Genomic DNA, 12,493 nt, shown 5'->3' with positions numbered 1-12,493 from the left:
TAATGTTCCAGATCTCGTCTTCTATATAAGACAAGAGGTCCCAAGACAGAAAAAAATAATGTGGGAACATGCCTCTGTATGAATCGACTCCCTGACCTTTCTTTCAAGATAATGCGTGACAATCAGGCAGGGAAAGTGAAGACCATTCCATGAGTTTGTTCCTACATGTGGCCCAGAAAAACCAAGGTCAAATGCTACATTCCAATCTTATGTCCTCACTGACATGTCAACTTAAAGCTTTTCTCACAGCAGTTCCTGTGTGTGTGTGTGTGTGTGTGTGTGTGTGTGTGTGTGTGTGTGTGTGTGTGTGTGTTCCTACTACTGCAGAAGGGCTGGGAAGCTGACCTCATAGATCACACGCTCCTCCATCCTGCTCTTGCCTCTTCCTAGCCTGTATCCTATCACCATGTGTTTATACTCTGTCCTGGTTATGGGGCTTTAATTTTGTTTTTTTTTTTTCTGTTTGTTTGTTTGTAAACTTGATACAAGCTGGAGTCATTTTGGAAGAGTGACTCTCATCTGAGAAAATGTCTCCATCAGATTCCTGTAGATAAGCCTGTGGGGCATTTTCTTAATTAATGATTGATGTGGGACGATCCAGCCCACTGTGGGTGGTGCCATTCCTGGAAAGGTGGTCCTAGATGATCTCAAAAAGCAAACTCAGAAAGCCATGGGGAGCAAGCCAGTGAGCAGCACTCCTCCATGGCCTCTGCTTCAGTTCCTGCCTCTAGGTTCCTGCCTTGAGTTCCTACCCTGACTTTCCCTTCATGATGGACTATAAGTTGTAAGATAAAGTCAACCCTTTCTTCCCATGTGTTTAGGCATGGTGTTTTATCACAGCAACTGAAGACAAACTATGGCAGTGTCCACCTGTGAAAACCTGGATGGAAAGCCCCCTGTGGCTTCAGCTGATGAAATTCTGTCCTGCTGCATGTGATGGAAAGCACTTTCTCTCCAGATGAGCACTCTCTGATGGTCACATTTATGCCCCTTACTTGCCTATAAGCAAGTTGAGATCATAAACATTTCTCTATATCTTTGTACTCTGTGCTTCCTGGTAGAGTAGACGCAGAAAAGTTTGTTCAGTAAACGGTACTTCTCAAAACTGTTGTTGTAAACACAAGCGTTCCTATAGAAACAACTGGTACCTCAATGATCAACAGGCACTTTGCAAGAGAGCTCAGAGAAGTTGTTTGAAATTCCAGGCTAGGCCACTAAGAGGAAGCAGGACAGGCCAATACAAGACACTTTCACCAGTTCTAACTAGCATGAAGCAGCTTTTCTTTTAAGTGTAAATGTGAATAAGGAGATCTCCAAATTTCTACAGGCTGGAAGAATGCATGTTCTGAGAGGACTCGGATAGATCTGAAGCAGCCTGGGAGAGGACTTTTATATGGACACTGTAGAAGGCCTGAATACCAGGTCAAGCAGATCAATGTCCTCATGTGCTACAAGGCCGAAGTCCACAGAGCCAACATCAGGAGGCTCCTACTGTAGTGGAAAGCAAGCAGCCGAGTCTTGTGTGTGCAACTACTAGTCATGTTCCAAACTGATGTGACCTTAAGCCAGTCACTAAGCAGAATTATGGAATACTACAGTGGTTCAGTTTTCCTGTCTGTACATAGAGTGGAAAAAACAAACAAACTTACATGTACCCAAAGGTTCAGTAAAGTCAAAGTTAGGCATTTGTGTAAATACACTATAGGTGAAGAGACATAAAACATACATGAAATATGTTTATATACTCTTATTTTCCAGTTATTCATCCCAGGGGATGATAAGCATGGTAGGATTGAACACTTTATATTCATGTGGTTGGCACTGTTCATTCAGTATCGAGCTGATAGACCTTCTGAACCATGCACCCCACTAACCTTCAGTGGGTATTGTAGACACACAAAGCTGAGGTGCTCACAGTATTAGTGAAAATACACCTTACATAATTGCACAAATGTCAGGCCAGCAGTTACGGAGTCTGACATCAGAATGAGTTCCTGCAGCATTGGCCACATATGCCATAGAAATAGGGAGTTCAGGAACTCTGGGTGTGAGACCCAGGTCTGTCACCAACAAATTTGTGACATCTATCCCTTTGTGAGAAACTCAGTTTCTTCTCCTATGCAACGGGAATGTTAGTGCACCACACCCCCCCCCCGATGTTAGCTATTACACTCCATGAGTATTATTTATATGCACAAAAGCTTTGGTTTGGCTCCCATACATTACAGAGTAATGCAGCTTTCTACCGGCCTTGCGGGATATACTATCTATCTATAGAAACCTTCTGCTTTATTGGCTGTAAGTCCTATGAAAGGCTAATCTTAGAAAATTATACACTGTAAACCCAGAGCCCCAGAATTCAGCCTAAACACCAACTAGAGAGCTCTTTACTGCATAATTAAACCACACCTGGTCTATTTCAGGCCTAATCAATAGCCAGTCTGCACAGCGGGGCTCGCTGACCAGACTAACCAGAAGTCTGTTTGTTAAGCAGCAAGCTCTTCTGTTTCCCTCTATTCTGCTCCATCTTCTGATGGAGCATTCCTTCGCTTCCAAGTGAAAGACATCAGGATCCTGGCAAGGATAATTTAAAGATGCAACTGTAGTTCCACATGCCTTAAGAGCCAGGCCAACTGCTTCCAAGCTAGGCAAGTTTTCCCTGTCCTGTTATCACGTGGGTTCTCTCCACACAAATCTTTTTAAACACAGATGCTGTCTGCCTCTTGCCACCTGTTCCTTGGCGGGATGATGCACTGCTTGAGACTTTTCTTAACCTCAGCAAACACATGGACATTTTCCTACAGAGATGTGAGGGGCTCCTTTGGTTGAATTGTTTAAATAGATAATAATAACCAAAGACTGGACTTTCAAGAAGTGTGGACCAAAAGACCAGCCTCAAGATAAAATGGAGGAAATATATAAAACTGCCTAAGAATTTCTCCAAAAGGCTTCACTAAAGGGGAACTAGATGGACCTCACCTTTCTTTCTTTAGAAGATTTACTTATTTATTTATTTTTTTTATGTGTATGAATTCTTTGCCTACAGGTATATAGGTGCACTGTATGTGGCCTATGCCTGGTGCCCTAAGAGGCCAGAAGAGTGTATCAGATCCCATAGAATTGGAGTTACAGACAATTGTGAACCATCGTGTGGGTGCTGGGAATTGAACCTGGGTCCTCTTCAAGAGCAGCCAGTGGTCTTAACCACTGATCCATCTCTCCAGCCCAGATCTCCCTTTCTAATGACACGGAGAGTCAGTAGATCAGAAGTTCTTATAAATTCCCCTCTCTTCTCTCTCTCTTCAAAGAAGAGACAGGTATAAATCAAATAGGGACTCAGCCACATGTTTGCCATTCTGTATCTTTTGATCCCTTTCAAAAGAGAAAGGAGACTTTTTGCCCCATCTACTTCCTGTATTCACAGTCTCTGGGGCCTTTTCATCTCTCCAACTCCTGAATTTCTGTGTTTTGAGTGTCTGTTTTCTAATGTGCAATGCTCATGGTCTTCAAAGTCTCCTTATTTAAATCTTTTCTCAGAGTGTCAGTCAATACCACTGTAAAAAGTTTTAACTTAAAGTCATACTCAGATAAAAATCCAAATGTTTGTAGAACGATACATAGGTGAGTCACTGAGTTTGATATGCCAGACATGCAGATGTTCAGAAACTCACAGTCCTCTCAGTGAATGGTGGCACTGTGTGGACAGCATTCAGTTAGTAATGTCCTTGCCAATATCTGCTCAACACTTGGGATACTTCATGCTAAGTTATAACACAATAAGGAATGTGACATGATAAGTTACACTGTGTCACCCTAAATAAGACCTTCAAATCCTCCAAACAATGGAAATGTTCCCAAGGGACAGAAATGCACAGACTTGCAAGGAATTAAGAGCAGCTACGAGGATGAGCAGATGGTGGTTCAAACATAAAACCTTTTAAAATGCAAATGAAGTGTATGTTTTACCTAAATAAAACTCTTATCTATGAACACAGTGTTTCTATGTGTAACTTACACATACAAACATAAGTCATATAGTAGTAGCAAGGAGCACAATCCTAATCACGCCTGCTGTCTGTGGAGAGGTGGGCAATTAGATGCTTCTTACTGGACCAAGAGTCAATGGGATCAGAAACCATCTGCTTAGAAAACGATGTAAACAAAGATTTGGCACACCAGTGGTTCAGACACTTGAGCATCGAGAATGAGACCCTTTGAGGCTCACAAATCCTAACATCACTCTGGTCCAGGGAGAAACACTGAGTTCTTTACCTTGGGCACCTATGATAGAGACACTTGCGCACGGCCCTTCAACGTCAGAAGTACCCACCTGGCGTCTGTTCAGGTGTCCCACCGAGAGCTGGAGCAGACTGCTCATGCCTGGTCAACCTCACAGCTTAAAAATCAACAACAACTCTATTTAAATAAGCATTAAAGACAATTTGAGCCTAGAAAAATACTCAGTGCTGGCTGCTCTGGATAGCAGAAGCAAGCTTAGTTTTCTTATTTGTAATTAACATCACATAAAAGATGTTTACTCCAAAATGTCTGTGTTTTGTTTCTGATCTCAAGAAAACCCCTTAATGTTATTTGGATTCTAAAAGCATCAAAATGGCTGTGTGAATTAATTAATAAGGAATAGCGATAAATAAAATGAATACCCAAAACTCATCAGCTAGGTTATTAAAGGGCTGGAAAACTCATATAAAAGTTGCAGTTAATTTAACTAAGTGTAGGCACCCTCTGATCTAGCAGCAGCTTCTCCCGGGGCCACTATGAATTATTCTTCAGTGTGATTCACTTTGCTCCCTGAGAAGCTAAGGCTACTAATTACTTTAAAGGCTTTCTACCGACTCTTCTAAGATTCAAAACACCACATACTCAGAGCTTGTCATAAAAAAGAAAAATGTAGCAAAGAAAATCAAATCATATTTATGATTAACATGATTATGTTATATAAAGCTGTTCTCTAAATAAATGCAATGAAAATGCAAATCTTTCTGCTTTGTACAGGAGAAGTGTGCTTAAGGTGTTCACTTCACGGGTGTTATTTAAGATTCAATCATCTGAATATACTCATTCATCCATAGTGATTTAGTTCTGCAGGCTTTATTATTTGCCACTTATGCGGTGCTGTTAAACACTAGTATTTATCCAGTCATTTGGTTATTTAAGGAAGTGCACTCTCTTCAAAGATATAATATAAAGACCTTCATAAAATAAATGTGTATGGTCTTTTTAAATAGACAGAAAGCTTATTTACATTTATAAGTTATCTGAAGTTGAGTAGGAATCCAACTTCTCTTCAGCATGATTTTTCTTTTGCAAAAGCCACCATTTTTACTGGTTTTTCTGGAGGCTTACGTGGTTGTTCCTAGCACTCATAAAATGACAATCATTCAAAGTTTGAACACTACCCCTTTAGCTGCATGGCTTTTGTTATCTAAGTCTCATTCAGAAAGCCCCAGGTTCCCAGGCTGCCCTGCTGGCCCTTGTATTCTAACACTCAAAAATCAACTCTCCTCTAAGCCTCCCGCCAAGCAGCACTGGGTCGCTTCCTTCTACATTTCAGAACTATTGCTCTACCAGTCTGGATTTTGCTGCACCCACAAACTAGAGAAAGCCACCCGTGACTTTTACGTCCATGGGGTGATTTTTCCCAAGACTTTGAGGGCCAACCTTGATGAACAGGCTCAGTTTGCACACTGTGCTACTTCCGGTGAACATTTGACAAGACACGTTAGCTCAGAAAGACATTAAGCAGACATCACAGGAGAAGAAGGAAGATACTCAACGGATTTTGGAAGTCAGGGTCTCAGGGAGGGAGAGTGCCCTCTTGGATTCTGTGGGCCCCTTAACGCTGTCCCTCAGAGACCGCACGCTCTTCTGACGGTTTCTTGCAAAACGTGCCCTCTTGATTTTCCACAACGCAGCATCACTGAGGTTGGCAACGTTGGTTCTCACAGCAGTGATGGCTTTGCAAAAGGAATGAAAGACATTATTCTTCTCCCTGGATGGCCATGTGATTCATCTATTTTGAAATAACCCATCTGAGTTTCAGGATAAGAAGACATCGTTCATGTGTGCATGAATCATTCACCGCCCTCTAAGACCATGACGTGTCTTACCGTAAAAAATCATGATACTCTCTATCATGACTATCCTTTTCCTGTTTAATTCATGAGGTTTGACTATCTAATTTTGTTGTTTTCCTCATGAATTTAGAGCCATAAGCAACTGAATAATAAGCAGATGGGAGTTTGCATAGTACAAATGTGTCTCACCAAACTATTCACAGATATTATCAACATAATAACTAGTTAATACTTAAGACATTCACAGATGGTTATTATGTGTCCTCCAGAAAGTGAGGGAAATTCATATCTGAGACCACCGTAACATATTAAATCTACAGATTAGCATCATAGGCACTCAACAGTCGAGGAACTGAGTACATGAGGTCAAGACATTCTCTTTCATGTGGGGAACAAGCTACATGTCGAGGGTCATCTACTTACCTGGCCAAAAAAGAAAAAGAAAAAAAAATGGTGCTGGGACTGTTTACAGCAAGTCTTTTGTCTCACTTACTTGTAGGAAAAGGAAATTCTTTGTTACAATCCAAGTGTAGCTGAGCTTCTAAAGAAAGTGTCTCAAATCTGTTGACAAAGAACTCCCAGCTCAAAGCAGGAATATCTTGCTTAAGGAAATGCAAGAGTAAAAGCTTGCTCAGGATGGTGGGTCGGTCTTTAACCACAGTGTCAAACTGGAAGTCAAGGCAGAGACAGAGACCCTGGAAAAGAGGGATCAGATAAACATCTAAGAGTCGTCAAAGAACCTACACCAGGTAGTCAATGGAATGAGGCAATGTTCCCCAAAGCAAAATTACCCATCTGGAATATTTCTGATCACAAATATTGAAAGGGGGGAAATGCACAAGAGAGTTTCTCCTGATTTCAGAATACCTCTTCAGTTTGGTCCAGAAATATCAACTAAATGTATGCCACTTATTTTCTAAATATTAAATAACATCCACTTATTCCAAATGCCAGTGCTGCTTCTTTCAAATATCTGTATCTTTAACTGAGAAGCATACTTTCACCATTATATTTTATTCTATTATTGTGTGTGTGTGAGTGTGTGTGTGCACATGTGTTTGAACATGCATGCATATACCAAACACATATGGAGGTCAGAGGACAACTTTTGGAAACCCGTTCTCTCCTACAGCAGTAGGTTGAGGGAATTGAACTCAGGTCCTCAGACTTGTGCCTCAAGCACCTGTACCTACTGAGCCACCTCATTAGCCTCATAAACTATGAGAAGATGATCTTTAAATTTTCTTACAGTCCTAAATTTTATGTGTTTGTGAAAGAACAGAAAGTCATTCTGTCTTCTTAGAATGTAAGCAGAAAACACATTAAAAACATTTAAAGGGGGAAATGGATGTGTTTGGTAGTTTGAATGAAAATGGCCCCATAGGCTCATAGGGACTGGCACTACTGGGAGGTGTGGCCTTGGTGGAGTAGGTGTGGTCTTGTTGGAGGAAGTGTGTCACTGGGGGTGGGCTTTAAGGCTGTCAGAAGCTCAATCTAGGCCTAGTGTCTCACTGTCCCTTTCTGCTGCCTGAGGATCCGGATATAGAACTTTCAGTTACCTCTCCAGCACCATGTCTGCCTGCACACTGCCATGTTCCCTGATGTGATAATACTGGACTAAATCTCTGAACTGTAAGCCAGCCCCAATTAAATATTTTCCTTTATAAGAATTGGTCATGGTGTCTTTTCACAGCAATAGAACACTAACTTAAGACAGGATGGAACATTTATTTCTTTAATCAATGACCTTTTCTTTTAAACTTATTCAAATTTAAAAAGGTAACTTATCCAGCCATCCCATTCATCCATGCTACCATCACTTAATGAGTATCCCTAAGCAAAGGTAGGATATCAAGTGCCTGGAAAGTCAACTGGGAAGAACTATCTAGAGGACAACTGAGTTTCATAGGCACAGTGTGCCTTGGGCAGCACAGCCCTGCATTTTTCCAGATCCTACACAGATGATTCTTTCTTCTTGCTTGGCCTTACAACAAATGAAAACTCTTTCTACTAGGGAGAATGAGGGAAGAGAGTAAGGGAGAGAAAAAGAAGGGGGAAAGAGGAGAAAAAGTTAAGAACATGGGCTTTATTACAAGTCGAACTGGAGTCTGTCTTAGGGTCATGATTCTGAAAACTGGACTTTGCCTTCTCAACCTCCAGCTTCCCCAAAAGTAACAATGGGAACATACAAAAAAGTTATTCTGAGGATTAAGGGAGGTAATGCATGACAGGACACTCCTACAACTCCCTGGCAATGCAGTACTTGCCTGGCAAATGTTAGCTCTTGCTATTGTTACAGTTTTGACAAGAACAACAAAATTCAAACCAGTATCAATGTAGAAGAACAGTAGAGACCCTAGTTCTGGCTGGCACTAATGCACTGTGTGCCCTTTGCTAAGTCCTATCCTCTCTCTGAGGCTTGCTTTCTTATTACAGTAGAAGGTTATCACAGAAGATAAATCACAACCCTCTCCAGGCCACCTCTACTGTGTCTCTTTGGTTTTGATTCATGATATTTCATGTGGTGGTATTCTTACCCTATTGTACTTCATTTCGATTCCACTTAGCATCTAGCCTCTAACAGCAGCTCCAGGCCAGAGGCCAACTGAATAGTACGGAATGAACCAGCCTACTTTAGAAAATGTGCTCCCCGACTTCCTGCCACATACAACAATTACATCTGTCTACAGATTTTATCAGCATGTGGTAAAAAAAAATCTTTAAGTTGTATCAGTAAATAAAACAAGTTACCTTTAATAAATATGGTTCTGGGAGAGTCTGGGGTAAAATAGATCTCTCCTTGTTTTCAATATAACAGAACAAGCACACATGGAACACACACAGATCTCTGCTACCACCATCACCAATATCATGAGTTTGCATGGTGCTATAGTCTGAATGTTTGTGTCCACTCCCCTAAAAGGTTCATTATGCTGAAACTCGACCACTTATGTGATAATATTAGAAAGTGAGTTTGGGGGAGACAACAAAGCCCTGTGGCTAGATTCCTCACAAATAGGATTCTTGTCCTTAAACAAAGGCCCAGCCATAGTTAAAGGCAGCATCTATGAACCAGAAAGTAGCCCTTACCAGACACTGAATCTGCAAGCATCTGATCATGGACCTTCCCAGACTCCAGAATTACACTACATAAATTTCTATGGTTTTATGAGCCACCCCGTTTATGGTATTTTGATGGAGCACAGCTAAACAAGACAGTGACAAAGTCAATGAGTTGATAATGTTGACAGACAATCCGCAGGGCTGAGAACACACATCCCCCATCACCTGCAGGGCTGGCCTCTTTATGGTGTCGAGCAGGAGACCTGCTCTGGTGGCCACTGCGGGGTTGACATCCTCCACAGCTGTCAGAAAGCAGCAGAAGGCATGTGCTAGTGAGTACTTCAGCAGATGGTTTTTGGTCACTGAGTGAATATCCAAAAACCTACAAATGACAGCTACTTTTTCCACTGCAATATAAAATACAGAGGACAAGAGATATAAGTATATATATTAACATATATTGAAAAAATTTACACTTATTTATTTAAAATACTATTTCATTTATTTACTTGCAGATGTGGCATGTATCTGACACAGAGCATGTGAGGAGATCAGAAAACAACTGTGGGAGATGGTTCTCTCCTTCTACCATGTGGTTCCAGAGGACTCAACTCAGCTTTTCAGGCTTGGGGCAAGTACCTTTACCAGCCCTCACACCATCACACTGGCCATGTATTGACATCTAGTTAGGTCTCATAAGAACTGAACCCCATAAGAAAAAAGTTAACTTGGGGCTCCTACATGGAGATTTTAAATATCAGGAATGAAGGGCCAAAACAACAGTTTCTAAACTGAACATCTGGTCTACCTTATGACCCAGGGGATTTTTTTTTTTTTAACAATGGAGAAGTACCTGCTTCAAACCTCATCTTCCAGTCTTTGCTGTTGAAGTTGCCATTTATGATTGTCCAGAATATGTCAGCACCATGAGGAAGTGACAGAGCGTGAAGAAGAAGAGGTACTGCCAGTGAAGACAGCTGAGAGAACTCAGACTTGACGACTCTCCACAGGCTGGGAAATCAAGCAGCAACAAAGGCATTATAGTCATCTCCACTTGTTCAGAAGGAAAGAGGCTAGCCTCTTAACTCAGTGGTTCTCAACCTGTGGGTCTTGACCCATTGGGGGGTCAAATGACCCTTTCACAGGGGTCACCTAAGACCATCAGAAACACAGATATTTACGTTATGATTCATAACAGTAGCAAAATTAAAGTTATGAAGTAGTAAGGAAAATAATTGTATGGTTGGGGTCACCACCACATGAAGAACTGTATTAAAGGGTTGCACCATTAGGAAAGTTGAGAAGCATTGTCTCAACTTATGGTAGGTGTAGACAGTAGGTGATGGTAGGGAGCACTGTGTAAAAGTGCTCCCATCCACAAGACTACAATCCTCCCACAAACATTTGTGTTTAGATCTGCTAATGTTTTCTGAAGAAATTACTTTTATATAACAATACTGAAAAAATTAACATAAAATTTTAATTCCATCTACAAATTCAGCTATATAAATGAATTAAGTAATACAGAAAAGTAAGTTATATTAGGGTGATAGTGTGATAGGTGATTTTAAAATTGTTTCTTATGTGAATAACTAGAAAGTTTCCCTGTTTATTTTATTTTTTCTGCCCAGTAGCCTTTCCCCTCTTTGAATGGCAAAGAATAGCTCCATGTCCACTAATGGCAGCCTTTCCAAAAACTGTCAAGACTGTCACTCAGGGTCTCCCCCTTTTCCTGTCATGAGGATAAGCACAAAACAGGTTTACCAACACACTTCACCATCTTGAACTGAGTGATTAACCTACGAGCCAGCAGGCATATGATCCAAACTTAAGGCTATCAGAACCCTTTTTTCAGGTCACGGTGTGGACTCTGAGAGACGGGGGTCTCTCCTTTAGAAACTTCTTGATTGAGGGACCCACCTCCCAGGGTCAGCTCGCCTAGGAAGAAGCCAACATTTAGTTTGCTCTAACAAGCTAAGGTGGACCTGGCCTGAGTGATGGAAGGTTGTGAGAAAGAAGAAGGCAGACATGACTGGGTACATCCAATGAACCCGTTTTCACCTCTGTGCCCCTCAGCACTAGATAAAAAGAAATCCACATGCTGAAACCACCCACTGAAAACAGGTTAGCGCCCTTCGGTGGGGCTCTGAAGACGCGGCAATTCTTTGTTATTTCTTATTGACTCCCTCCTGTTGGCTGTTGTATAATTTCTTCTAAGTTCTTGGGGCTCCCAGCCCAGTCTCTAGCTTGTCTCTCTGGAGAAGTCTGCTACACTTACTCTCCGTAAGGCTTAAACCTTCTATTAAATCCCCAGAACACATTTTTTCTTTGCTTCTAAAGTTGTCTTTCCTTCCAGCATTGCTGCTCTTCTCCACCAGGCTCTTTATTCATGCTCTCAGCCTGCCTGAGCCTGGCTCCGCTAACACTTGGTGCCACAATTCTCTTCTTCTGGCTCTTTTCTGCTAATCCTCCCCAGGGACTGTGAATCTCTCCAGACTTTATCAGCCCCCCAAGTCTTTGACATCCACTCCCTTGCCTGTTTCTCTTCCGTTACTAACAAACTTTTCAGAGAAAGGCTGTTCTGTGTTACACTTTTACAGCCCGAGTCCTGGAAACATGTTTCCAGGGAGCCCTCTCCTCTTCACACTTTCCAGTTGAAGCCCAGTGCTCATTTTGTACTACTTCTGGATCTCCACCCATCACTAGAGAGTCCCTGTCGTCAGGACTCCTCCCACTTGGACCCTGGCCCACTTCTCCAGCCACTGTTCCTTCCTCCTCTGAAACCACAGCCTACACACCACAACCTGGGATCAACTCACTAGTGTTTCCCATTTCTTGGCCCCCCCAGCACCTCCCCCTCCTTGACATTCTTGCTTTCCAAACATGTCCTATCTGTATTACACTCCTATTAAAATCCAGTCCCATAATGCTGATTTGGATGTACTTGCTGCTGAGCCCTGTCCCAATCATTGGTCCAGAATGGTTCATGTCTACCTGTGACCTGTGCATGACACTCATCACATGACACTGGGTTATTTGTGACTGGGGTGTACACAGGACAAAGTTATGTATTAGTTTACCCAAGATCCTACTCTTGTTTATCATTTGAAGATTGTTATCAAGGCTGTCTTTTCCTTCAGTTCCCAAAGTAGACTGATTTATGATGCAGGTGTGTGTGTATGTTCGCAATTGCACAACCATGTTTGTGAAGGTGGATTTGCCCATGAGTGGAGGCCAGAGGTTGTCCATAAATGTTTTCCTCTGTTCCTTTCCACTTTCTTCTTGAGACAGGGTTGTTCAATGTACCTGCAGTTCATGGTTTTAGCTAGACTAAC

General features: G+C 41.8%; 1 protein-coding gene across 1 annotated transcript in view; it reads right to left on the bottom strand.

Moving 5' to 3' along the window:
* Positions 1 to 12,493, bottom strand: part of Unc79 (unc-79 homolog, NALCN channel complex subunit) — a 206,072-nt gene that overhangs the window by 96,715 nt on the left and 96,864 nt on the right. Inside the window, 4 exon segments of the mRNA XM_028888312.2 lie at positions 5,796 to 5,975; positions 6,589 to 6,790; positions 9,384 to 9,565; positions 10,012 to 10,169. Coding sequence (XP_028744145.1) covers positions 5,796 to 5,975; positions 6,589 to 6,790; positions 9,384 to 9,565; positions 10,012 to 10,169 — 722 coding nt within the window.

This window comes from Peromyscus leucopus, chromosome 14, assembly GCF_004664715.2.
Source record: "Peromyscus leucopus breed LL Stock chromosome 14, UCI_PerLeu_2.1, whole genome shotgun sequence".
Classification (NCBI taxonomy): Eukaryota; Metazoa; Chordata; class Mammalia; order Rodentia; family Cricetidae; genus Peromyscus; species Peromyscus leucopus.
Note: the sequence above shows the minus strand (reverse complement) of the source record. Positions and strands in the feature narration are given on the sequence as shown.